Below are 27,544 nucleotides of genomic sequence, written 5' to 3' on the forward strand. Positions count from 1 at the left end.
CTTCTTAGCCACCTCTGACCATTGAACTCTGACACTGGAACACCACATGACCTCTTCAGGCCTGGAAGAGCAATTGGATTTTTCCATTGCAAGGAAAGAGTGATTATGTGTTGTTGATGGAGCTGATTGGTAGCATTCATGCTCACGTGCTTACATGAATATAGCCAGCCCATGGCTTTATTTTCCCCTCTGTAGACCAATTGGCTGTTTTTAAATTCCTGGCCTTTCAAGTGCTGAGGTCACAGATATGACCCCAGCCGACCCAAGGCTTTCAGGAGAAGTATCAAACTTAGTTCAGGATAGATGCTTTTTAGAAAAGGGAACAGGAAAGCACCTTGAAAGTGTAAGAAAGCCTTAGAAACCAGTGATGGGTATTGTAAAATTTGCAACTATAAGCAGTACTGAGGATGTGGTTTAGTTCATATAGTGCTTGCCTAGCATGCAGGAAGTCCGGGTTGGATTTACAGTACCCCACAAGCTAGAGGTGGTGGTACATGCCTGTAGTCCTAGCATCTTGGATGTGGAGGCAGGAGGATCAGGAGTTCAAGGTCACCCACCCTTGGCTACATAGAGTTCAAGGTCAGCCATGGGGCATATGAGAACATGCTCAGAAAACAAACCCCCACACACACCGCAAATGCAGTTATTATTGAAACCTCATTACTCCTTAGGTATGAAATATTTGGAATGAGGCTTGCTGGGCTGTTGGCCGCTTGGTGCCAGCTATAGTAGAGAAGCAGGCTTTCTGTCTCTCTTGGCTGGCTGTGAATATACTTTTCTTGCTGTGAGTAGTAACATGTGCCCTGTACCTCTTTTCCAGCCACCAGAGGACCTTCGTCCTGGAGGTGATGGGGAGACATTGTGGGTAAGTAACTGCAGACCCCATCCTGGTAGGAATGAAACTTAGTGGCATCTCTATGGGAGCTCTGCACCATGCATTGCAACAGGGTCTCAGAGCACCATGAATCTCCTGCCCAAGGTTGCCTCTGAGCATAGGTGGCACACTAGCCTTGCAAGCATGTTTCTGGCACCCTGTGTATTGATTACTCTTTTTCCCTCATAGGTACTTGGCCTTGGTGACCGCCTTGGCTTGTGGTGCTGACTGGTTGTTCCTTCCAGAGTCTCCACCAGAGGATGGCTGGGAGGAAAACATGTGCCTCAAACTCACAGAGGTAACTGGGACTCTGGATACATTGCTCGAGTCAGGATCCACAAGGTCCTTTGGGGTGGCCAGTTTGGATGTCTTTTTCAAATACTTGAAAACTTGTAAAATGAGGTCGTAAATGAGGTCAAGCTTGTTGCCAAGGATCTGCCTATGTAGCCTGATGTTGCCATGGAGAAACAGCCAGAACTGTTGCTATCTTTCATCCAGTTCTGTTTCTAAGTGGCTTGTTTGTCATGACATGAGCTCATGGTTAAATGAAATGAAATCAGTGCTACAGAGACAACCCTTGTTTGCTATTCAAGACTTTCTCATCAGAAACCAGATAGACCTGTGGTATACTCTTTCTTTTCTTTTGTTTTTTTTCAAGACATGGTTTCCCTGTGTAGCCTTGGCTATCCTGGACTCGCTTTTTAAACCAGGCTGGCCACGAATTCATAGAGATCCGTCTCATAGAGATCCATCTGCCTTTGCCTCCACGAGTGCTAGGATTACAGGTGTGCACTACCAAATCTGGCTCTGTGTTGCACTCTTGTTTTAAATCCTGTCTCCCAAATGGGATGAGGTGTTGTGCCATTTCTTTCCATAGTGTGTGGGGATTTTAGGGTCTTTAATTAATCTTGATTCATGTTCCTCTCTTCCTCTGTCAGGAGTTTGTTGTAGTTGTCTTTCCCAGTATAGTTGCTTACTAAGTTACACCTTCACAGGGGTATGACGGCATACCTCATACAAAAACAGTGTGGGAGGGCCCCTTCAAGATCCTGCTTAGCTTTCGGGGCAGCGATCTTAATATGTAGGTTAATTTTCTCTCCCTTATTTTTGAGGCAATCTTATCACGGATCTACAAGAAAATTATATAAGCATTGTATCACAGACCAATTTTATTTATAGTCAGCAAGCACATAAGCAGTGTCTGGAAAAGGCTGCATGTGTGTGGGCAAGAAAATGTTGCTTTTGAGTAGCAGTCTCAAAGGAGGAATGTAATTCAAGTCAGTTTTCCTGAAACAAAAACCCATGTGAACAGCTATTGGTTAAAGCTATATCATAGTGAGAAAAACCAAGCTTCCTTTGGAGGGTCAACATCCTAACTTGAAATAAGCTACTGATAGTATGTGGGGGGGAATGGCCAAAATGTAGCTGTTACCTCTGGGAGTGGGTTTCCTTTGCTTTGATCCTGACTTGGGGGACATTAGCAGTGTCCTCAGATACTAGTTAAGATGGGTTGTCCACACCTGGCCTCATGAGATGTGAGGTGAAATTTCCATTTACTGGCACTTCTATATGCCCCAGAAGACTATGGCTTGTGTGTCATGAGATGAAATCCTGGTGGCTAAATGATAGGACCGCACAGGACATCACCTCAATGGTAGCTACTTCTTTAGAAACCATGTCCAGTCCCCTCATGTCTTCTTCATCATCCTGACTTGCCTGTAGCCTGATTGCACATGACAATTGTCACAGGCCACAGATCCATGGATAGTAATTCAGAGCTAGGGCTGACTGTTGGGGCTTGGCTGACAGGAAGTCAGCACAGTCAGTCTGTGGGGTCCTTCAGTGTCTACTTACTCAATTTAGATCTAAAGGCGATTTCTTTACGTAATCCCATCAAAAAACAAAAAACAAACAAAAAAAAAACTCATAAGATTCTAGACTTTGTACACTGTGCCATCAGATATGACTAGACCTGGATACATAGTTCTCCATCCCCCAAGTTTTGGCTGAGTTAGAGCAAAAATGTTTGCTATCTTTGTATCTGTTATTTATTTTTCCTGGTCACCAATATAGTACTGCAAGAAGTTTTCTCACTATTTTAGAAGATTAACTAGGTGAGGAAACATTCTCCGTAATACAGGAATTATTAAACAGCTGCCCAGGGATGCCACTGCCCACAGTAGGCTTAGCCCTCCTACCTCAATCAGCAATCAAGAAAATGCCTTTGGGTGCCCTTCTTCCCGTACTGTACCTTTTTCTCTTTTAGAGACAGTCTCTAATTGGCAAACCCCAGGAATCTACTTATCTCCACTTCCCCAGTTCTGGAGTTAGAGCTTGCCAGACTTATTTTTATGTTTTCCAGACTTTTTTTTTTCCCTTTATCTTAAAAAAAAGCTAAAAATGCTGGGTATGGTGGTGCACACACCTTTAATCCCAGCATGCAGGGAGACAGAGGCCAGCCTGGTCTACAGAGGGAGTACTAGGACAGCCAAGGCTACACAGATAAACCCTGCCTCAGAAAAAAACAAAACAAAACAAAACAAAAACCCAACCAACCAACAAAACAGAGTTCTGGAAATCAGATTTGGGTCCTAGTGCAGATGGCAAGTATTTCACAAGCATCAAGAGCAGTTTCTTTAGGCCACAGATTCCATTGCCTTTTAGCCACTTCAGAATACGTGTTTTGTGGCTAACGCACACCTATTCAGCCATCCCATCTTTATGGGGACAGTCTTTCCCGTACTCTTTCAAGCAATGCTGAGGTAATTGCCCTTGTAGTCCTCATGCTTTTAGGCTTTTAAAAAAGTGTTTCTTATTCTTCAAATCTTCCTTCATTACGTTGTTCACATTCTTCAAACCATGGCACATTTCATAGCTGTCATAAACAAGAACACAACATTTGGGGCTCTCATACCGCGTACCTCTGATCCATATCAGTATATCACTTTGTGCCCTACCATCAGTCGTGGCCAGGACCTCACCCACTTATCACTGAAATTTTTAAGGGGACAATATTTTGTCTGAGACTTTATGGAAGCAAATCTATTGAGAATGAGCTAGCCCACACCATGATACAGTTGCCAAGTCCACTGTAGCCTTGAGTGACCACTCGAGTTTATGTAAATTAGTGTAGCAGAGTGTGAGCGCATAAGACAGTGTGTCAGAGGGGGAGTATATAAGACAGAATACCAGGGTATGAGTACCTAAGACACTGCGCCAGAGTGTGAACTGGCAAATAAGGGTAACTATGTTCTTCTCAGACGCTTTGAATGGGACATGTGTCTGCTAAATTTCTCGTTACTGTGGTAAACATCTGTGTTAAATCAGCTGTAAAAGAGACATTTATTTTGGCTCCTGATCTTGGAGGCATTGGCCCATTATTGGTCGAGCCTGTGATGACACCATGATTCATGACGGCTTTCAGGACAAGATGAGAGGTCTATTTACCTCATAGTGGCCAGAAAGAAACAAAAAGGGAAAAGGAAGAGTGGAGATGAGAGTCATAATATACACTGCAAAAGCAGCTACCTCGCCTTCTTCCACTAGGCTTCAGCTCTACATTCTCATCCAATGGTTCTGTGGGCTGAGACAAGCCCCAACACATGGGCCTTTCTTGTACTCTTTTATGATTCATTAACCCTGACCTACCTGTTTGCTACCGATGCCTGTGTACAGTATTATCTAAAGTGATGGGGGAGAACTATTGGCCTCAAATGACTGCATTTAGGGAGGATTGGAAAGAGCTCCAGAAAACATGGTTTGGGGTAGGAAAAACAGAGAGTCCAGCCTCTGTTTGGGTAGTGTTATGGGGCTCCCATGCCACCTTAGCTCAGGGCTAACTGAGGCCAAGTTCTCATGTGCGCATGTGATGTCACCCAGGATACTAACTCCCTCAGCCCTCGCAAAGGCGCCTTTCACCTATTTTCAGGGTTACTGAGAAATACTCCCAAGTTACATAATGATTTCTACCTGGAAAGAGGCCATTTCTACTTAGGACATTTTTTTTTTTTTGTCATTAAAAACAGCTTAAAAATTTTAGGAATTTTAATTCTCTCTTTTCTTAGAACCGTGTCCGAAAAAAGAGGCTGAATGTTATCATTGTGTCTGAAGGAGCAATTGATACCCAAAATAGGCCAATCACCTCTCACAAAATCAAGGAGGTAAGCTTGTGTAAATGCCTCACCTTTGCTCTGCTGCCCATGGACATAAGAGTTGTCAGCAGGACTGACAGGACTTAGATTTAGAATATGGACTCAACTTTCATAGCATGGGGAGACTGAAGCTCAAGAGCACCTGACAGCCACCATTTTTTTGCACCCTGTCTCCAATGGTCCTCACGGCACCATAACTTCTCTACCAGGAGAGGAGACACAGTTGGGTTGATAAGCACATTCTTGTGTTAGAAAGGACCAGCTGTTTACATGAGCTTTGCACCGAAGATAAGGAGTCTTGACTACAGCATATTTTGGGGCCTTCTCTATTTGGAACGATGGACAAGATGAATTGGAGTTTCCCCTCTGCCTTCCTGCTAACCTAGAGCATCAGAAGATCATGTTCTTGCCAATAAAACTGCCTAGTTGGCTATGAGTCACTGCTCCCTCATGGCCCCAAGGAAGGGCAGGGTCGGGCAGGGTCGGGCAGGGTCGGGCAGGCTACAGCTCTACTACTTTAGACCAGTGCTCACCAGTCTCTACAGGACTCTGACTTGTTCACTAGGATCCTAGAATCACTGAAGAACCACAAAGCAACAGCTAAGCTCTGTAGTTTTAGTTCCAGCTCTGAGTCAGGGCCCACAGGCATTATAATCTGGTTTTACCAGATTTTGTTTGTTTGTTTGTTTGTTTGTTTGTTTGTTTTCTTCTCTTCTTGCTGAGTAGTCCATGCTGGACTCAAACTGACCATCCTTTTGTCTCTCCCTCCCAAATGTTAGAATTACAGCTGTAACCACCAGACCCTGTTGTGCACATTGTCTTTTATAGTGCTGAGAAATGGAACTCAGTAGCTCATGAGCCTGACAAATAGGTGCTTTAGCATTGAGTCACACCCTCCGCCCTACAAGTCAATTTCTTTATCTTTGTTAAGTTATGGTTATCTAGTGAGCCCAGCTTATTTCTTACTGACTCTACTACCAAGTCTGCACCTAAGCATTAAATCAGCAAGTGCCCGCGAAAGGTATTTAACAGTATTTACTGATAGTAAAAACAGGGCAGGGGGTTTCTCTCTCGCCGACATAGAATTACATTGAACTCGAGCAAAAACGCATGCCCAGATGGATGTAGGCAGCCCTGCTGTTTACAGGTGATCAGATGGAGGTCTGTAGACTCTGGGTCACCAGCCATATTGTTGGCATGGGGCTGAATTGCCTGGGTTATATTCCTCCCAGTCAAGCTGTACATTGTCAAGGAAGATACTTATAAATAATACTTTATTTATTATTTATTTGTTTATCTATCTATCTATCTATCTATCTATCTATCTATCTATCTATCTATCTATCTATCTATCTGAGTGTCCTATCTGCATGTACACCTGCATGCCAGAAGAGGGCATCAGATCCCAGTATAGATGGTTGTGAGCCACCATGTGGTTACTGGGAATTGAACTCAGGACCTGGAAGAGGAGACAGTGCTCTTCACCACTGACTTATCTCTCCGGCCCATAAGTAATACTTTAAATACAATTACTTGAAACAGCATTTTTGTAGAAAAGTCAGTGTTACTTTTACCTGCTTGTTAAGAGATGTGATTCTTGCCCATAACCTCCAAACTCAGGATGCTGAGGCAGGAGGATTGTAAATTCAGTGCCAACTTGGTCTGTGTATACTGTTTTCAGCAACCAAAACCGAACAGCAGAAACATCAAAAAGATTTTACTTGACAATGAAAGTGTTATTTGGAAGACTAAATTTTAGTGTTGTAGGTAACTGCTCCTGCAGGAGAAATGAAGCAAGGATCACTTTTAACCTTTACATCTGAAGAAAGAATAGAGTACCATTTGTTCAGTGCCGTGACCCTGTGACCAAACCTCACATGGCATGACCACACCGAGATCTGTTCTGTCCTTTATTTTCTGATGGCCATCTTTCTCCACAGCTTGTGGTAAAGAATCTGGGCTTTGATACCCGGGTGACCATTCTTGGACACGTGCAACGAGGAGGGACCCCTTCTGCGTTTGACAGGATTTTGGTAAGCGGAGATGGAAAGGACTGGACATCGTCATGAGGCTTCTTTGAAAGGCATTTAGATACCTAGTTTATTATGGAGGCTGACCAGCAGGATCCCTGGAGACGTTAGTGGCCCATGTCCTTATTTAAAGATCCTTTGAGACTTTCTGACGTAGATTGATTTCCTGGGCTGAGGCCTCAGCTGACGTGGGAAGTCAGTATGCCTACTGATGGGGAAGACGTGGTTGCCAGGAGAGTAAAACCCAGGAGGTAGGAACGTGGTATTTCAAGTGTAAGCTTCCAGGAACTAACCCAGGAGGACAGCCGGCATCCTGAGTCCAAACCATAAGTTTTTAGGATTGCATGACAGTTCCCAATGGAGTTGTAACCTTATCATTGCAGAGATGAGTAGGGATAAGCAAGATGGAAGCAGGCTAGCCCCTAATTGAGTCATTGTGGAATGCAGGCAGAGAGTGAACCCTGGGGTCGTCGCTAGCTATGCACATGGCGCCTCTTAAGCATAGGATGAAGGGTTGGCTATCTCTAGTGGTTGTGATTATCATTTGCAGGCCAGCCGCATGGGGGTGGAGGCTACCCTGGCCTTGCTGGAAGCTACTCCTGAGACTCCAGCCTCCGTTGTGTCACTGAGAGGAAACCAGGCCGTGCGGCTGCCTTTGGTGGAGTGTGTGCAAACGGTGAGCTCAGGTATTGGTTGGGCCACCTGTGGGAACAAGTGGGTGCTTCAAACTGTGTGGTCTGCTTCAGGCTCCTCGGCCACTGGGTTAAACGGCCTTTTGGAAGGCAGAGTGATAGCCAGTGGATGATGGCAGCAGGGTTCCTGCATCACAGGGCAGTGTATCAAAGCTTTTCTATCTCTTGCTTGTTTTCTGTTGCCACCCTTGAGGCACTTTCAGTGTTCACCTCTCCTACCAATGATTCTTCTCCACCAAGAACTGGGGAATTCCAAGAGTCGGTGACTGTTTTCCACCTACAGTCACAGATGGTCTGTGGAGCTCCTTTGCACCACCAGCAGCAAGACTGTGCAGGAAAATGGTCCTGCCAGGAATTGGTGCTATAGGTGTATGCCTTAGTTCCTCCAGTTTTACTTTCTGTTTTTGTTTTTTGTCCCCAAGGACATTCTGATCTACGGTGGTACCTTGGAGCAGATTCCAATAATGTTGAGATAGGCTGGCTCCTTCAGATACGGAAGTGTCTACTGATAGATGAAAGAAAAATGGATTCTGCTTTTTAACTCAGTTTTTCAGTAGCTTCAGTGATGGTGGGGTTTGCTGCATTAGAAACTGCTATTACTTTTCATTTTCCCCAATTCTTTTTTTCATGAAATGTTGCAGTATTTAGGCTTTTGAATGACCCTGTTATGTTTGCCTTTTATCACACACACACACACGCACAGCATTTGCAAATCAAGAGACTTACTAGACTTACTGAAAGTAACTTTAACCTAGTTCCCAGAAGCCAATAGAGACGAGGACAGTATGTGTACGTACGTGCAGTGATGTGTGCATAAAGATAGATGTTTGTGTGTGTGTTCCTATAATAGAAGGACAAAAGAAGTATCTGAAACTATTTGAAAGGTAATAGGTTTAAAAAGGTTAAATCCCTGAACCATGTGTGGCACATTTCTTTGGAGCTTATTGCTCGTCCTTTGTGTGTTCACTGTGGACAAGTGGATTACACGTAACTTCCTGGATATTCAAGCCATCACATAGAGGTTTCATTAATAAACAGCCACAGAAGCCACTTGTTGAGAGCCAGCAGTTCACTGAGGCTCATCAGGATGTTCAGCCCTGAGCTCTCCTTAGTCCCTCTCTTCCTCTTAGCTACCTGTGAACTGTACTTGAGATCTGCAGTCCCCAGTGAGGGGGTGAGCTAGCTCTGTGTTTCTTCTTAACTGAGCTGAATTGTAGATTCATCAGGTCCTTTCCTAAACGACCCAGTGCTGTTAACTTTGCCTTTGGGGGAATCATCTTTATGATTTTGTGGCCATGAGCAGCAGGAGTCACCTCCTCTTGGGGGGGGGGGGTGCTTAAACCTCATGGCTGAGTCAGCTGTCAATTTGGGAGCCACTAGGAGGAACCCATTGGTGTCAGATTGTGATGGTACAGTCAGAGTATCTAAAGCTTGATTCATTCTTTTTTTTTTATTATGTTTTTTTTTTTTTTTTTTTTTAAAGACCCAGGATGTACAGAAGGCAATGGATGAGAGGAGATTTAATGATGCCGTAAAACTCCGAGGGAGGTAAGTTATTGGGAATAAAACTCTGTTTATTAGGAATTTAGGTCCTTGTTTGGTCATTGAGACTTTAGTCTCCTTATAAAAATTTATAAGAGTCAGGGCTGAACAGGTGGCTCAGCAGTTAAGAGCATGACCCAAAGCTAGGCACAGTGGTGCACGCCTGTAATACTAGCACTTGGGGACGTAGAGGCAGATAGATCTCTGTAAGTTTAAAGCCACCCTGGTCTACAAAGTGAGTCCAGGACAGCCAGGATTACACAGAAAAACCCTGTGTCCAAAAAACTGACCCCCTTCCTCCCTCAAAAAGAGCAAAGAGCACAACACATGTCTTAGCTCATAATTGCCTGTAACTCTTACTCCAGGGCAGTCGGATGCCCTCTTATGGCCTTAACAGGCAGTGCACTCACACGCACAAACCCATACACAATTAAAACTGTCGTTTTTCTTTAGGAATTTTGAGGGAAACCTGAAGATTTACAAGCGTCTTGCCATAAAGTTGCCCGATAACCAGATCTCCAAGGTAGGTAGGCAGCTTCTATCAATGACCCAGTCTTCTGAGTGGCCTAGGTACCCTTCTATCCTACACCCTCCTCAGTGCAGATCCTTGGAAATCTATCTTCACCTCTCTATTGTGACCTTAATCATGAGATAGTCACCTCCTGCAAAATGTGGCATGGTATGGCCCCTTATTAGTATGTAGCAAATGGGAGCTTACACTTGTCTGATGACTTGGCAATGTCCTGTTTTGTTTTCAGAGCAATTGCAATGTGGCTATCATCAATGTAGGGGCACCTGCTGCCGGAATGAATGCAGCTGTGCGTTCTGCTGTTCGAGTTGGCATTGCAGACGGTCACAAGATGTTTGCAGTCTTCGATGGTTTTGATGGCTTCGCCAAAGGCCAAGTGAGTCTTCCAGAAGTCCCTGGGGGAAGTTACAATGTCATTGTATGTGGGAAGGCCAGACTTTCCCCACAGCACCTACTAATCCAGGATTCTCTGGTGGTGTGACTATAGCAATTACTGATCTGAGGATTACCTTCTGCTTCACAGTCCTGCCCTATGTTAGGTTTTAAGTTTTTACAGAAAGCTGAGGGTGTTAATGTATTTTTAGATTTTCTCAAAAGACCCTAAGGCATAATGATACAATGATTCTCACCTCACAGCCTGTTGCATTAAGTTTGGACAACTGGGCAAAGTGCATGGCTTATAACACTCACCAGAACCAAAACCTTAATAAAAATAATTGTTGGCTGGGCTTGTGTAGCTCAGCAGAACAATACTTGCCTGGCATGGAAAGCTGGGTTCCAACCCCAGCACTGGCAGAACAGCAACAGTCAGCCAACAAAGGTCTGGAGCATTTACTGTTTTCCTTTAGTTGCATGTGATTTACATATATTAATCCTTTTGCCCTTAGACTATTGGTGTGGACTTACTACAGTTTCTCTCAGGCAAGAAGTTGCTACAGTTTTCATGATGTAGGATTTGAAATAGGGTGGTGAGGTATGTCTGCACTAACGCAGAGCCGCTGCAGTTGTTTCTACGTCTAGTCAATGCCTCAGGGAGTTTGTAACCCTGTGAAATTGGAGTGAGCAAAGTAGACAAAACACCCTGCCTCTGCAGAGCTTCTGTTTCGGAGGAAATGACAGCAAGAATAGACTAGTAAGCCATATAGCTTATTTATAAGATAGTGAAAAAGCTAGAACACTGCTGACAAGAAGACAAAATCCTCGGTGGCTTTGCATAAGTTTCGTGAACCTGATCAGGGGAACCTGATCTCCCGTTAATGGGTAAGTGGGGACCAAGGACATCGGTTCATTCCAGGCAGAGGAAAATATGGTAGGAAGACCCTGAGATGGGTTCTGCCCATGTTTCAGGAACATAGTGGGTCAGGATGGGGAGTGAGAGGAAGGAAGAAAGTGAGAATAAAGCAGGAGTCAGGTTATCTGTAGCCAGTCCTAGGAGTTTGATTTTCTGGCTAAGTAAGGTGGGGAGGCCTTTAAGGAAAGGGGCTAATGAGGGACCTGGGGCATCTTCTCTGGTCCTTTCTGATGTCTAGAAGAGGCAGACCAGATGCAAAGTGAAGTGAGGAAGAAAGGGTCACTTCAGGAAGAAGCATCAATGGTGAATGTAGAGATAGATGATTTCAAGGAACTGGCTGCATTTTGAAGCACGAACAAAACAGTTTGTATACTATCTGTGCGCAGATAAGACAAAAGCATAGCGTATTGTATTTCAGTTGACCCTATGAAAGGGCTAGAAATAGAATTTATACGGTCAGGGAAATGTAGCTTGTGCTGGTTCTCCAGGAACTCTGAGGACTGGAGATTTGAAGTTGGGAGGTGTCTGAAACTTACCTAAAGATCCCATGAGAATACATTAATGGTGAGAAGTTCACCAAAAATCACATAACTGGAAGCTTATAGACCTGGAATTCTGGCCCAGTATGTTCTGTTCTGTACCTAACATGGGACTCACCCCAGTTGATTAAACTTCATCTGGTCAGCCACTCCTTATTTGCGTTTCTTTGTTTATTCTCTTCTTTGCTTTCTGTGCTAAATTATTTTAACCTTTACCAATTTAAAAACTGTGGTATTTAGTTTTTTCCTTTACTAGTGACGTATTCTGGCTAGCTAAGAGTATCCACCTAGGACACATACCTAGGGTTAGTGTGTGGAGGCCCCTACAGGCAGGAAAGAAATAGTTTTAACTGAGGCTCAGTGCCTTGTTTAACCTTACAAGGACATGTCATGTCTTGGCTGAGTCAGCACTGTGGTGAGGAAACAGACCTGAAGCCTTACCCATGTCCATGAGAATACTGAACCTTGAGCTGTTTTCAGAGCTTCTAATTCAGCCCTTTCTTCCTCACTTCACTCTTGTGTTTGAACATTAGATCAAAGAAATGGACTGGATAGATGTCGGAGGTTGGACTGGACAAGGAGGTTCCATTCTTGGGACGAAACGGTAATTTTTAAATTTTTAACTCTTCCACGAGTTCTTTTTATTTTATTTTCATTTTATGTGTATGGGTGTTTTGCCTGTGTGTATGTCTGTGCCCCACAAGAAAGGGCACTGGATTACCTGGAATTGGAATTAAAGATGGTTGTGAGCTGCCATGTGGATTCTGAGAACCAAAACTTGGTCCTCTGCAAGAGCAGCAAGTGCTCCTAACTGATGAGCCATCCAACAGTTATTAACAAAGAAGGAAGAGGCACGTCCTAGAGAGAGTAGCTAGATGTAGACACCTCTCCTATTTTTTTCTGTAATGAGTTCCTAATGAAGAAGGGGCACCTATCTGCCATTTCCCCATCATGTTTTAGGGAGCTGAGAGTTAATCTCAGTGCTAGGAAAGGGAAGGCAGATTGAGATGGACACGTAGCTCAGTGGTTAGGTCTCGGATTCAATACCCAGCACTCTAAAAATGTGAAGTCAAGTACCTTGTGGTCCTTTCGCTCTATTAATTCCCTACTTCCATTTATTTGAAAAACAAAACAGTATGTGAAACTCTTCTGCCCCACTCTGGTTGAAAGAATGAATGGTGATTGTGAAGCTGTCACTTACTGTGCTACTGTGTCAAGAAGCACTAATGTGGTATGCCACACAAGAACGGAGCCGCACAGTGACTTTAAGCTTATGTGTACAGCTGAAGAAATCACCTGAGAATTGCTAGGATGAAATCATCTTTTTCTGACTTACAAAATCATTGAATTACTTGAGATTAAAGACAGTTTAACAACGTGCATTATGTTGGGCCCAGCCCCATTTTATCTTTGTCTATTTCTAGGATGCAAGCATTAATACCAGCCATTGTTTTTTACCTTACTTTGTTGTGTGGAAAGAAAGCAGTTTTTTCATTGTGGCTTAGCGTGAGAAGAATCAAGTCAGCTTTTCTGCTTGCTTCAAAGTCAGGGCTCCTGGGGCCATGTAGACAGGTGGGGATTCCACAGGGTGGCTGCCCCAGATGGTGTTGGTGCTTTGTGTGGCAAAGCCCCAGGATGTTGATGGTAATGCAAATAGACTCCCTAGGCCTCTGCAGAGAGGCTGATATGCTTGCAAGCCCAGGTGTAAGGCAAACCTCAGCATCACTCTTGAGCATCATGGGGATGAGCCAATGGCTACAGGCACTTGCTAAAGATGTCAGGTTTGCCCATTAGCCATGTTCACGTTTTCCTTATTGAAATAGCTTCACCTTATAGCTTACATATGTCTAGTTTTCTCCTAAGCATGAAAGAAAAAGTAGGGGTGGTGGTCAGGTTAAATATTGGAATGGGGCATAAATCAGTTTCATCCCTTTGCTTAGTGGTAACCCTGCTGACTGTCATTTGAAGTAGGTGATAGTATAGAAATAGAATGTGGGTGGGTGTGGTTTTTAACTAATTATTTCTTTATTTATTAAAAAAAAATTTTTTGGGTGTAATTTTAAAGGAAATTAACTTGATAGATATGTATGAAATATTTATCAATATATAAATATGAACGTATATTGTATAAATTTTAATATATATTTTATTGTGTTTTAATATATGTTTATATACATATGGACATATATAAAAGTATGTATAAAATATATACATGCATACACATAAACATATATGTACAGGTATATAATTTGGAAAATGGAAATTTCTATGTAAACAGTTACTATAAGTAATTTTAAGCTAATAATGTATTTTCTCTTTACTCGTGAGCCAGTATAATTCTTTTGGCTCTTTTGAAACAGGATCTTATGTAGCTCAGTCTGTTCAGGAATTCACTATGTTGCCTTGCCTGTCGTCCAGGCTGGTCTTGAACTCAGCAGTCCTCCCGCCTCCATCTTGAGCGTTGGGATTTCAGGTGTACACCGCCACATGAATCTTCTGGGGTGACCCTATTTCCATATACACGTTGTCCGTTAATTTATCGACTGTGGCCGTACGGATTAAGCCTAGGAATGTACACGTTGTAGGCAAATACTCTTCCACTGAGCTAAGTCCCCAGCCCCCCTACTTTTGAAGAATGGTCTTTGGGGACATCATACCTTGCCCCTTCTGCCTTGAGTGGTCGTTCTCCAGGCCTCCACTGTCCCAGATGCTGTCGACCTGGGAGGCCCAGGAAAGCAGCCACAGAGTTCAGACATGGGTGAGAGGTGGGAAAGAGACCCCAGCAGTGGGTAGAATGATTTCCCAGAAGTTTGCCAGCTTATGTGGGTATACCCTCACCTCTTGGTCCGTGTGTCTTCAGCACTCTACCTGGGAAGTACTTGGAGAAGATTGCTGAACAGATGCATTCCTATAATATCAACGCCCTCCTTATCATTGGTGGATTTGAGGTACATACATTATTGTCTTCTCCCTCCCTGCTTGTTGGCTTTGGAGGTGGGATTGGTAGCCCCATATTTGTTTCACATCATACCCGATCTTACTGGACATACCTCAGGAACTGGGATTTTAATGTTCAACCCAGTTACCCTGTAATTCGGAATAGCAGGGCAGTGCGATGTAGCACAAGATGAGCCCAAGTCTGATAATGTAAATTAACGGAGACAGCACAAGCTTGACCATTCTGCTGAGACCCAGTTTGATATTTTCTGATTTGTTACCAATCTGTAGCTACAATTCCATATTTGGCATTGATCTAGAAAGGAAGGTGGTTTTATATAGTTCATTTTTCTCTTCAGATTTTTTTTTAAATCATATATTAGACTGTAGTCTTTAATTATATGCTATTCACTGAGGATGAGTCTCACAGAAATCTTGATTCATCTAAAGAAATATAAGAACTTCACATAACCAGACTCATTTATAATAAGACAGTCAGTCTCAAAACTATATGCTAATACTGCTTCTCCCCTTTGTGCCTGGGAAGCTGCTTGTTCTTGCCTGTGCTCTTAATTTTCCTGTGTTGGTTCTTTTAGTGATGCCCGGTCTCCTCCCTGTGTAGTTGTGCACTCCCTGAGACTCCCAGCCACCCGTTGCCCCTGGCCCCACCCCCCATTCCTGGCCCCACAGTCACACAGACTTATCTGACAGGCCTACCTGGGACTCCTAGAGCTGGCAGCTGCCCGGCAGAAACACGAGGCTTTCTGTGTCCCTATGGTTATGGTTCCTGCTACTGTCTCCAACAATGTGCCGGGTTCCGATTTCAGCATCGGGGCGGACACGGCTCTGAACACTATCACAGATGTAAGTGCGTGTGCCAGCAAAACAGGTGCAGCTGACGCTAATCCAAGACCTGGATCCTTTTATCTACCAGTGCGCTAGAAATAGCCTTTTACCAATTGGATGCCTAAATATTTTTGTTTGTTTCAGGAAACAAAAGTTCCTTTTGGATTCTGAAAACCCTTTATATAGTGCACAGCCACCCCAGTTTTCCCCATGGGTTCTCCCATACAGCTGCTGCATGACTTGACTCCATTTCGAAGACCTGTAGAGGGACAGCCCATCCTAGCTCATGCAGTACTAGATGACTGTGTTTTCTGATTTGACACTCAACTAAACTTTTAAGTTTTTTAAGTTTTGGCTGAATGTAATTTTCTTTCAGCCTATAGCCTCTTACTGCACCTGTGTTCAGCATTCTCTCCTTGATGCTTAAAGGTAGAAATGGAACTAAATATCTCATAATGTTATTGCCTGAACCAACTGGTCACTGGATTTTTGGCTATGGTTGTTACTGTTATTTTCCCCTGCCTTTTATAAATTGGTAATCTTAAATTGTGTTAAATATTGGCACTTTCTTTTTTTTTCTCAAAAAGACAGTAACAAAATATATTCATACATTAGTCTTACATTTGTTGTAAATTATACTTGTTAATTCCTATGAAATCACTGAATCAGAGTTCTAAAAATTTTCAGTAACTCAAGTTGTGCTTCCTGGGAGACCTAATTCTGCTACATATTTTTGTAGGATTTTGTTTTCTCTTAAGCTCTCGGCACCAAACTCATTTCTAGTACTGGTAAATAAAAGCCCTAAAGCTTTTACAATAAAATGCAGAGCGGTAAGTAATGCTTTGTGCTGCTTTCTTGCTTTTCTGAATGTCAGGACCGTTCTTCAGTCTGTGTCCTGAAGCCATGTGTCTGGCGTCTTCTAGAAGCAGCGTCTGTTTTGTTTATTTCCAATCACTAACTTCTCCCTTCTATGTTGCATGTGCTGTCTGGTGACTATTGGTATTGCTTTTGCTGTTGTGGTTGATGAACTCAGGCCGCTGATGCATCTGTCTGTCTTTGTGAGTGGAAAAAAGGGGTATCTGTTACAAAATGGATTGGGATCCAGGGCTTTGTGCATTTCAGATGCTCAATTACAGTCTACAGTTTGCATGGTAGGAATCTGTAGGGGAAACAATTAGAGCGTCTTTTTTTCACAAGCTCCTTGTCATTTAAGTAGAAGCCCGCTTGCAGATGTACCTGACCAGTAGTCTATGGCCATGTGTGCCCCAGAACAGCCATGGATGTGGCCTACCTAAAAAAGTCATAGACTCAATCAAATTATTATGAGACTTAGTTTAGCAAATTATCTTTTGGAAACTGTAGTCTGTGGCTCTTGAGGGTGAACTTTGTAGGTGATGACAGTGTCCTGTCGTTGAAAGGCTGTGCACTGCTGTGTACTGTCATTTCGGCTTAGTGGGAGCCTCTGAAGATGCCAGGCAAGGGGGACATTTATCTCCTTGTAGATATTCAGTGTGCACTGTCAGGCATGAAGGAAAGATTCTCTGTTTTTATTGTAATGTTACTATAATCATTCTTTATGATTCTTAGCTCCCATGCTAGTAATTGTTTTGTCCCAGATTTGAATATTTAATATGTACATATTTTTGAAAATATGAAACTCAAAAGTAGAGACGAGGAAAAAGTTAACCACTCTCTTTTACTTCCCTTAAAGGGATTTTGTGATTTTTTTTTTTTTTAAATTTTTTCTTATTGATTTATTCGAGTTTCTCAAAGCCAGCGGTAGTATGTGAGAACAAGACTGAATGGTAGGTAGGTGGCCATTCCTGAGGGCTGGAGGCTCGGTAATGCGTGGTAAGTAGATGTGTACGTGTGTTTTTTGTTGCTCTTGCTTCTGAGGCTCCAGGGAGCTGGGTTGTCTAGGTTCTGTGATCTCAAGGTGGGTGCCTGAAGCTGGGCCAGCTGACAATGAAAGTTGCTCTTGCTCTGGAGCCGACAGCTGAGTGAAGATGAAAGTACAACCCACAGTACCTTTGTGTGTCCTAATGGGAAAAGGACTAGAATATGAAAAGGCGTGAAGGCAAAATGAAAGTTAATTATAAGAGTTTGAAGTTGGACATGAGTTAGGGTCTGGCCCCAAGAATGAAAGGAGGTTTTTACTGCGTCTAGGAAGAGAGGACACGAGGAAACTCCACCAAGCTCCGGTTGCCTCTCGCTGCTGTAGATCTTTCTACATGAGAAGCCCCTGTGGAGAGCTGTCAGGGAGTTGAGAGCAGTGGCCTAACTTTACTGTGTAACTTGAAACAGGCATCCTGAAGAACAGGTCACCAGCAAGTCACTTGTTTCTCTACAGTCATATCTGTTTCTAGAGGACAATAGCCTCTTCCTGAGCCCTGGATCAGACCTAACCTTACAATCCATGGCAGTCTCCCAGAACCAGCTGTTTCCTTAGGTTTGGAGAGTGAGACAGTTCTCAGCTTTGGGTGGGCAGCTGCAATGGTGAAGGACATTGCGTCATCAGAGAGGAGTCCCTAACGTGTAGTAAGTGGAGGTCAAGAGTGCTGTTCATTGCTTTATAGTGTTGGGGACAGTCCCCACCACAGGGAAATTTCAATCTCCGAATGTCTACTAGCTTGAGGTGAGAAAACCCGGGCTTCTCCAGTTTGACTAAATGACCTCATTCATTGTCTTCACTAATTGTTTCCTCCTCGTCAGCAATTATATCCAGGTATGTGGGCATCTGTTGAATGGGTCTTGTACTTGTGAGGTAATGGATGAATTCTCTGGGCTGCATCTTGAAAAGCAGACACTTCACAAGTCTGGTGTTGGAGGGAGGCTTTTCAGGGGGACTTGTTTTTATTCCTTACCTTTGGTGTCAAGCTTTTTTCTAGTCAGAAAACAACCAAGGCAAGCTAACTGTGAGGTGGCACTGAAGGTCATGAAAGTGATGTAGCCACAGCTCTGAAGACAGTCCTGAACTGTGAATACTAGGATATAGAAAATTGACCTTAGGTCCCTGTAACTATGTACCATCTTTTTTTTTTTTCTCCTTTCAGTGTGTGCAGTCAAAATGTCTAAGGTGGCTTTATTGGTGTTTTGAAAATTGTTGTTGCTTCCTACAGGATCTAGAAGCAAGACTTTCTGTATGGTTTCTTTCGAGTTTGCTACTTTTCTTGGGTAGGGTTCCCCATTTAGAGCTTCCCTTTTAGCCTATTAGAGAGGAACAGAAACAAAAGAGTAATGTTGTCAGACTGAAGGTAGGGTACTAACCCTTTCCCTTCCTCACCTGTTCTCCTCATACATCCCTGACGCTCTCCGGCCCACAGAGAAGACTCTGGTCTGTTTGTCATGTTGCCTACATGCCTCTTACTTCCAGCAGGAGGCTCTTAAAGACACAGCTTCTGTCTTTACAATTTGTTCCTAATAAATACCTAGCAAAAATTATCCTCAGCAAATGCAAACACTTTTCTAGAAAGTTCTGAGGAGCCTAGCAAACATGCAGGGCACTGACCAGTGGTTGTACCTACAATGGCTTTGACATAAGGTGCCATTTTGAATGTAATCAATTGTAACAACCACAGCCTGAGCAACAAATGGCTGAAGTACGTGGAGAGTGGCCATGTTGACCCAGAGTCACCTGTGGGTGGAGGTGGAGGGCTGGTTGTGTTGGGAACGAGGAAAATCCTGTCACTGGCCAGTATGGCCTGCCCTGTCTGACTTCTTGACTGACCACCCGAAGGACTAATATACCACAGGTCTGTGACCCATTGTCCAGAATCCTTGGAGCACACAAGTTTTAAATCTCAGGATGATCTGGTTGCAGAAAGATGGCATAGAACATGCAACATTCATCACAGCTGCCTTGTGTGGGGAGGCAGAGTCCCATGTCGTATTCAAACAATAATTTTGCAGCAACCTGTACCGATGATTATGCTAAGAGAGATAAATAAGATTCATGGGGCATACTTCCCATCCATAGTGGTCTAAAAATATACCCATCTTACTCTGTTGAGAGCTGCCTGGATTTAGGAACTGTGGGTGAGTAGACCTGTGCCCACTGCTAACCTGGCTTTAATACCTGAGGCAAGTCTCTGAAACCTCTGTATACCAGCTAGTCGCCTTTACGGCAGAGTCAGACATTTCTAGTTATCATTTTGAAGCAGTTCCTAAGGTTCCAAATGATTTATCTTGCTTCATGTAAGCACTGCCAAAGGCCCAGGAAGGATGCTTCCTTCAGGAGGGAGATAGTTATTTCTAATGGGGAGCAGAGGGATACGCGGAAGCCTGTGTGCGTCCTGGGGTGGACCTGCAGGTAACGTAAAGTGCATGTCTCTTTTCCTGTCAGCCCTTGGTGCAGTGACCCTACTCTGCATTGGTGATACCAGTCATTTGATGTCATCCTTGCAGCCATGTGCTCCTCTCCACTCTCCACCTCAACCCAGAGAAGTGTTGGGATTGGCTTTGCGCTTAAACGCCCCAACCTCACTTTCCCCCCCCACCTCCTCTGTAATGGCGAGAAAGGAGCAGCTGTTCCATCTAATGACTAACCCATGATTCACCTCTGTCCCCTCGGCCTGCTGCCTGCTTTGCTGCCTGCTTTGCACCACCTTGACTCTGCTACTTGTATCCTCTTCCTGCGGGACAAGAAGGACAAGGCTGAGGGACGTACGGTAGCCCGTGAATAATTGAGGCATGCTCTGCACCTGCTCAGATGCCAACCCAGGCCTCTCATGGGCTCTGCGGACCCATGTGGACCAACTTCCTGCTGGTTACTTGGTTCCCTCCCTGTCACATCCCTGGAGTGCTAAGTGACTTGGCAAGGAATGCACTGGTACTACTCTAATTGCCATGGCCCTGCTGCTACAGGCTTTTAATAGCGCCGTGATTCTGGGTGATGCACGAAACAGCCACGAGGAGTTTTGCATCCCAATATGCGTTTTGCCTACCACTATTAGCAACAGTGTCCCTGGCACAGAAGTAAGTGTCGGTTCTGATACTGGCCTGAATGTCGTTGTTGAGGTAAGAAACCTGCTTCTATTCTAATTTTGCTTTGCGTGTCTTAACTATATTTTTCTTTTTCCCTAAGCCTACCTACCTGTCAGCTCAAACTCTCAACTTGCTCCGAGAAAGGAGCAGCTAGCTGTTCCATCTAATGACTAACCCAAGATGCACCTCTGTCCCCTCTGACAGAGAAAACCCGAGCTTCTCCAGGTCACTTCTGACCTTAATTAGAAATTGAAAAAGACATCCTTTCATATTTTTTTGGAAGGATTAAGCCCCAAAGCATATCTTTACCATTTGGCCATACTTTTAATAATAGGATAGTATTTCCTAGTTTCTCATGGTGAGAGCCTGGTCTCTATTAAAACGCTCTGTGCAGGCCTCTATAATATTTCTGTACCATCTGAATAGGAGAGCTGTTAGGGTCAGCTGCTTCTGTCCAAAGTTCCATTGTTATGTTAGAGTTGTGATGTTGGAGAAGGAGAGGTTAGAGAACAAGTCTCAGGAATGAGCACAAAGAACCAGATCTAAGTAAGTAATCCTCAGAGTCCCCAGAGTGTAGTCAATATGACTGTTCAGACAGTGGAAGCCCGAGGCCATTGCTTGGAAAGCCTTTCTGGTGAGATGAGAGGCACTCTGGAGACATAGTCACTTTCTCAGAGGATGGTGGCTCTACCTGCTACTACTGTGTGGGGAGATGGACCTGCAGGTGCTAGGTGTGGTACTGTCGCTATCTGCATTGTAACACAGGTAATGAAATGAATGAACTCTAGTGCTACTGAGGCAGGAGGATGTCCGCTAGCTTCAAAGTCTTTTGCTGCAGGTAGTGGTTATAAAACAGCAAAAAGAAGGATGGTCAAGCCTGTAGCTTGACTTTTCACCATGCTCATTTTTTTTCCACCCCAACCCAGCGGCAGCAAGCTGACCTCTTAAGATGTTCACATGCATGTTGGCGCTAGCGCAGTGTGGTTCTCAACCTCTGGGTTGGGACCCCCACTGGTCCCATATCAGATATCCTGCATATCAGATGTTTACATTATCATTCATAATAGTAGCAAAATTACAGTTCTAAAGGTAGCAAGGAAGTAATATATGTCTGGGGCTCACCACAACACGAGGAACTGTATTAAAGGGTTGCAGAATAGAAAGGTTGAGAACCACTGCTTTAGAGTTGGCAATGAATTACAGCTGTTGGAGGGATTCCTTATATCCCAAGGTCTTTCTTCTAAGTTAAATTACTTGGGAGGAAAAAGAAGGAGTGGGACCAAGCATCTGAGTTTTCCACTAAGATCATAGCATGGGATCCTAGGTGTCTCCCTTGTAACCTGTGTGTTGGTATAGCTCATAAGCAATGTGGAAGCTCCCCCGAGCCCCTACTTACCAACCCCCGGCCCAAGTTTCTTGGCATGTTAAATAGAATCACAAACAAGACTGTCGATTGAAGCCTAGTCACTAAGTGCCTTAGGGCCCAGAGCTTTCCCTCTAATATCTGTGAACAGGTGCTGTCATACCTAGATGTCCTAAATGACCCCACATGCTTTAGCCTTCTGGCTTAGACACTGGCCGGAACCACTTTGACTTCACTGAGAGATAAATGAGGATCAGCCAGTTCTCTGCCAGTACATAGTAAGACAGGATGTGCCCTGCCTACTGCCCAGCTCCTTCCCTGTCTGGCCACCCGAGTTTTTCAGTGAGTTGTCTGAACGAATATCAATTATCAGGCCAAAGGAAGAGTAGGTAGGGAACCTTTTAACTTGTAAGACATGACTGCTCCCATATTAAATTCTATGAAGTCTATTAATATCTCTTTTTAAAAATGTAGCTCCATATTGACCTCTGCCTCATTGTCTCACCTTTCATTTAAGTGTGTGTAACAGAGCGGCCATGGTGTTTGGACTATAGCTTGACATTTTTCACTAGGACTCCTCCCAGAGGCCCCCACCCACCTAGAGAGGGAATTCTCAGTCTGTGTCCTCGGAGCTCGATGAACTTGCCAATGAGGCAGTTGTAGAATAAGAGGCAAGACCTGTAAATGGATCCTGCTCTCCATCAGAAGTCAGGGAAGCCTTTCAGTGTGCCACCGGCACATGGTAGGTTGGTCGCATATTGGTACACTGGCCCTTTCTATGTCAGTACTACTTCTAGTAATTGAGTGAGACATGGCTAGGATAGCTTACAATTTTTAGAAGAAGCTAACTAAAGTCTTCAGATGTAATCTGGGTGACTAGAGTACTTAGGCATATAAGAAAGCTTTGAGCAAAGCATATCATTTCAAACCCATGCTGCTGTTTTTCTAGCCAGGGCTAAACAGAAAGCCTGGGCTTTGGTTCCAGGTCAGGTATAGTCTAGTTAGATTATGTCTCATTTGGATCAGGGCTTAGAGATCTGTATTAACAGGCTTTGTGCCTAAAGTCTCCTTAGTAATATTCTTGAATCATAAAGTAACTACAGCATGGTTCTTTGGATTGGTGGGTAATAGAATGGACACTTGGGAAAGACCGAAGTGGAAAAATAATCACTGGTTTTGCTCCCTTCTGGGACCTGGGCACTTGCCTAAGCAATGACTTCCTTTCAGCACTTGAGTGTCATAGACAGATGTTCAGTACAACATTTGATCTCTCTTCCTTTGTTACATCTCTGTTTCTAGAGAATTCAAGGCCTCACACTCACCAAAGTACATATTCAATGCTTTTGGGCAGGAGGATCTACTAAAGACATTACAGACTGCAAGGTTTTTCATAAAACCTGTTTGTTCATAAGTGTGATCTATTAAATATAATAGTGAATCACATAAAAAAAATGTTCAAATGGTAATTTTGACTTTGGTGCAAAGACTTACTTTCTGTTTCCCCTAAAGATCTGTGACTGTTGCAATCTCCCTTCATGATATTACTCTCCTCTTAGCTCCTGACTGTGGATGGGTAGGCCAAGTAGCTCATGTACTTCTATCTAGTTAAGCATCTACGGTGTTGGAGGCACAGCCAGCTGTGATGGCTATTGCAGTGGCTTTAGCCCAGCATAGGGTTTCTGTCCTCCAGGGAATTGCATCCAGAGAGGAAATTTCCAAATCTAAAAAGCACACTTTGCAGGAAGACATCCTGGAGTGAAGAAAGGACTCAGAGTCACGAAAGCCCCTAGCAGAGGGACTGTCCAGTCCTGGAGGTCACATAGTATCTTCCTGAGGAAATGACTTTTCTAACTGGGTCACAGGTTGCAGATAAGCGAGCAGGAAAGAACTCAAGTGAGTTCCCTACGGTGGTTGTAATAGATGGCTGCACGTCGGTTGTGTTAACATAACAGCCATCTGCCCACAGCTGTGGGGGCAGAAGGCAGGGAACAGAAATAACTTTGGGGACTTCTATATACAGTTCTTACCATGCCCGGAGCCCACTGTGTGCGAAGGTCCCATGGAGGCTCACGGGTCAGTATATCTCTGAGCTAGAACAACAGCTGGAGCTGGGAGCTGGACAGGGTGCTGAGGATTGGCAGGCCTCAGCATCCAGCAGAAAGGTTTGATGCATACTTAAAAGCCGTGCTCAAGGACTTTGAAGAGGGCAAGAGCACAATCAAGTTTGGATTGCAATATATGGGTCTCTGTTTCCTGGGAAGAAAACAGATGCTGAGAACGAGGTGGGAAGCTTTCAGTGATTTCTGAGGAAATCAATGGCACCGAACACTGCCTCAGCGTGAGGCAGTGGGCAGTTTTTCAGTTGTCCTCTGTCCTGAACCTGGTTCCTTATGGAGAGTGGTTGGCTTTGCATTTCCATATGAGACTTGGTGCCAGTCCCTGCAAGATGTCTCTGGATGCCTTTATCCAAGAAGCTGTTCTCTTTAGACAGAGGTACCCTTATGAATAAAACCTCCAACATCTCAAAAAGCTTTTCACAACAAAACAACATTAGAAAAGGAAAGATAGCAAATAGGAAACCAGGTAACCAATAGTTCCATAGAAATTCACAACAGCTAAAGATTGACTTGCAAAAAAAAAAAAAAAAAAGGAATCCTTTCAGCAAGGATGTAGTCAAACAGCAAAGCAAGTAAGCTGAAATGAGTGACTAGTCCCCAGGGTAATGGCCCAGCCAGGCCCCCATCACGCGTGATCACAGAGATTCTGAGACGCTGCATGTAAGCAGTTGTGTGTACCACTCCTTTCTGAGGCCAGTGCTTGTTCCTGTGCTCTGGGGTGTGGTGGAGGTACATGCTGCAGCTTGTCAGGCGGGGAGGGGGAGGGGGAGCTTGCCCTGGGCTAGTGTACTGGCACTAGCCAAGGTCCTGTACTCAAATGACGGATCTCCTTGTCTGTGGCCAGACGTGTGACCGAATTAAACAGTCAGCCAGTGGAACCAAGCGCCGGGTGTTCATCATTGAGACCATGGGCGGATACTGTGGTTACCTGGCCAGCATGGGGGGACTTGCAGCAGGAGCTGATGCTGCCTACATCTTTGAGGAGCCATTTGATATCAGAGACCTGCAGGTATGTCCGTGGATGCTCGACATGCACGCTTGGCTCCCAGCCGTGCTGAGGAAAGAACTTTATTTACCGTATGTACTACCTCCCCATTGGTTTTCTGAAGGCTGGAGATGGTGCTGGACAACACTGCACGATGTTTGCTTTTCAGTTGTCATCTCCAAATCCAGGTGCTTGGATGAAAGTTTTAGGTGCTCTTTGGATGGGTGACCATGACTAGGTAGGATTGAGGGTCACACACACACACACACACACACACACACACACACACACACACACACAAATTATGTATAATTAATCATTAATTCATTTATTTTTACTTTATACATGTGATATTTTGTGAGTATATGTGTATGTGCACATCTTCAGGGGCCAGAAGAGGGTCCCAGATCCTTTTGAACTGCCATTAAGGATGGCCGGGAGCCACCGTATGGGCACTGAGAACGGAAGCTGGGTCCTCTGCAAGAGTAGCAAGTGCTCTAAGGGGTCTTAACACACACTTCCTCTCTGTGTTTATGTATGCGTATTTATTTTTAAATGATTCACTCTTTTGAGAAATATGATAATGCTTTCCCAGTATTTGGCATAAGTCATCTAAAGATACTTATTTAATGGGACCTGGTGTTTTAAACTGCATCCCTTAGGCCTTTTGAAATACTGCCACTGACCCAGCTTTGTCTCCTGTTGTTATAATAAAACACCCAGGCAAGAGCAACTTGAGGGAGAAAGTGTTTGTTTTCCCCCTAGTTCAGGTTATGCCCTTATTACATGGAAGTCAGAGGAACAGGGACTGGAAGCTGGTCACGTGCAGTCAAGAGTGGAGAGAATGAATGCCTGCGTGCTAGTGCTTAGCTTACTTTCTCTTTTGTATAGAGTTTCGAATGCCCTTCTTAGGAAATGGTGCCACCCACAATGAGTGGGTCTGCCCACCTCAACTGATATAATCAAGACAATCCCCCATAGACATGCCCATAGACCCAGCCTAATCTACAGAGACTCTGTAGGTGATTATGGATTGGGCCAGGATGACAATGAACACTAACCATCACACTCATGAACATTAAATAAATGTACTCGGTAGCCTAGCCCCATGTCTTACACATGCCATGTTTATCTGATTTACTACTGATAGCACCGGATTTCCCACTGTCCACTAACTCCTGTGTAATGTGATACCTGGAAAACATTTAAAGGCAGCTCAGTGTGTTTATACGTGGTGCTACATTGTAGTCTCCATGGCATTACAGTAGGTACCAAATGAGTACACTGTCTAACCGACTAACAAAACAATCTTTTCTAGTCCAATGTGGAACACTTGAGAAACAAAATGAAGACGAGCATCCAGAGGGGCCTTGTTCTCAGGTAGTAGAAAGTGTTTTCGTTCTTCCCTTTGGGTGTTGGTTCTTAGAAACTGCCATGTGCATCTTCCCTTTGCCACTGATTCTCTGAATGCTAGAGAAACACAGGCACAGCTCTGAATTGTTAAAAAGAACCAGGCCTTCATTTAAATAAAAGACAACCTCTTACATTTTATTTCTGCTCTATAGTCTATTGTTATTTTCAAGACATCTGCCACTCATTTACTTAAGGCCTTCATGAGGAACGGGAAATACACAGAGTCAGGGTAGGGGCAGAGGTGAAGAAGGCTGACAGGCAAACAACTAAGCACCCTGAAACCTTGAGCAGGCTGGTTAGGTGGAGCTCTTCTCTAGAAAATCCTCAGCCATCTCCACAGCCCTGAGTAAACTTGACTCCTTCACATTCGTTTCAGGAATGAAAGCTGCAATGTCAATTTCACCACTGACTTCATTTACCAGCTCTACTCAGAGGAGGGCAAAGGAGTGTTTGACTGCAGGAAAAACGTGCTGGGCCACATGCAGCAGGTAGGCTGAGGCCTTCCCTGATCGCTGAGCCTCCAGCAGTCCCCCTTAGAATGGGGCCCTTCTGTGGGAAGTGAGCATAAACAAATTCTGAAATTCTTTAAGAATTTTAAGTCACACCAAATACCGTCATCTTTAGGATTCTGTGTCACCTGTGACATCCGGGGCTTAAGGAAAATACTTCGTTGCTTTTCTCATGGCCGTGATCAAATAGCTGACAAAAAGCGACTTGATGGAGGGAGGACTTTTGCTGACCTATAGTTTAAGGAGATAGGGCCAGTCATGGCAGGAAAGGCATAAGGGCAGGAGTGGGAGGCAAAGAGCAATCATGAGGTTGAGCTGGGTGCTGGGCCAAGAGACATCAAGTAAGCTTCCTCAGTGACGTACTTTCAAGCTCAATTGCGAGTTGAGGACCAAGTGTTCTAAGGCATGAGCCTATGGGGGAGACATTCCACACTCAAGCCACAACAGGATTTTTAGTGGGAAAACCATCAGCTTTCACGGAGGCAAGAAAGAAAACTGGTCATTGGAAATACTCTGATTACTTTATTGAATTACATATCAGTGTTTAATAAGATTTAAGGTGGAGTTTCAGATCAGTAGTATTTATTTGACACTTTCACCAGATTAAGATCATTTGGAAAGATGGATGTGCTTCACTACCTCCACAATATGGGAACTTTCATTGCCTTCATTGTTTTTTTCTTTTCTTTCTTTTCCTTCCTTCCTTCCTTCCTTCCTTCCTTCCTTCCTTCCTTCCTTCCTTC

General features: G+C 44.1%; 1 protein-coding gene across 2 annotated transcripts in view; it reads left to right on the forward strand.

Annotated features, from left to right (window-relative positions):
* Pfkp (phosphofructokinase, platelet) overlaps positions 1 to 27,544 on the forward strand; it is a 66,096-nt gene that overhangs the window by 33,869 nt on the left and 4,683 nt on the right. The window contains exons 6-20 of one of the 2 annotated variants that reach the window (XM_055613189.1): positions 821 to 865; positions 1,064 to 1,172; positions 4,939 to 5,034; positions 6,966 to 7,058; positions 7,606 to 7,731; positions 9,231 to 9,295; positions 9,743 to 9,812; positions 10,048 to 10,194; positions 12,182 to 12,252; positions 14,509 to 14,596; positions 15,297 to 15,449; positions 20,295 to 20,447; positions 24,739 to 24,903; positions 26,198 to 26,259; positions 26,669 to 26,780. In XM_055613189.1, coding sequence (XP_055469164.1) covers positions 821 to 865; positions 1,064 to 1,172; positions 4,939 to 5,034; positions 6,966 to 7,058; positions 7,606 to 7,731; positions 9,231 to 9,295; positions 9,743 to 9,812; positions 10,048 to 10,194; positions 12,182 to 12,252; positions 14,509 to 14,596; positions 15,297 to 15,449; positions 20,295 to 20,447; positions 24,739 to 24,903; positions 26,198 to 26,259; positions 26,669 to 26,780 — 1,555 coding nt within the window. The remainder of the gene's footprint in view (positions 1 to 820; positions 866 to 1,063; positions 1,173 to 4,938; positions 5,035 to 6,965; positions 7,059 to 7,605; positions 7,732 to 9,230; positions 9,296 to 9,742; positions 9,813 to 10,047; positions 10,195 to 12,181; positions 12,253 to 14,508; positions 14,597 to 15,296; positions 15,450 to 20,294; positions 20,448 to 24,738; positions 24,904 to 26,197; positions 26,260 to 26,668; positions 26,781 to 27,544) is intronic. The other variant, XM_055613188.1, reaches the window with a different exon arrangement.

This window comes from Psammomys obesus, unplaced genomic scaffold (assembly GCF_907164565.1).
Source record: "Psammomys obesus unplaced genomic scaffold, mPsaObe1.curated_primary_1811, whole genome shotgun sequence".
NCBI lineage: Eukaryota > Metazoa > Chordata > Mammalia > Rodentia > Muridae > Psammomys > Psammomys obesus.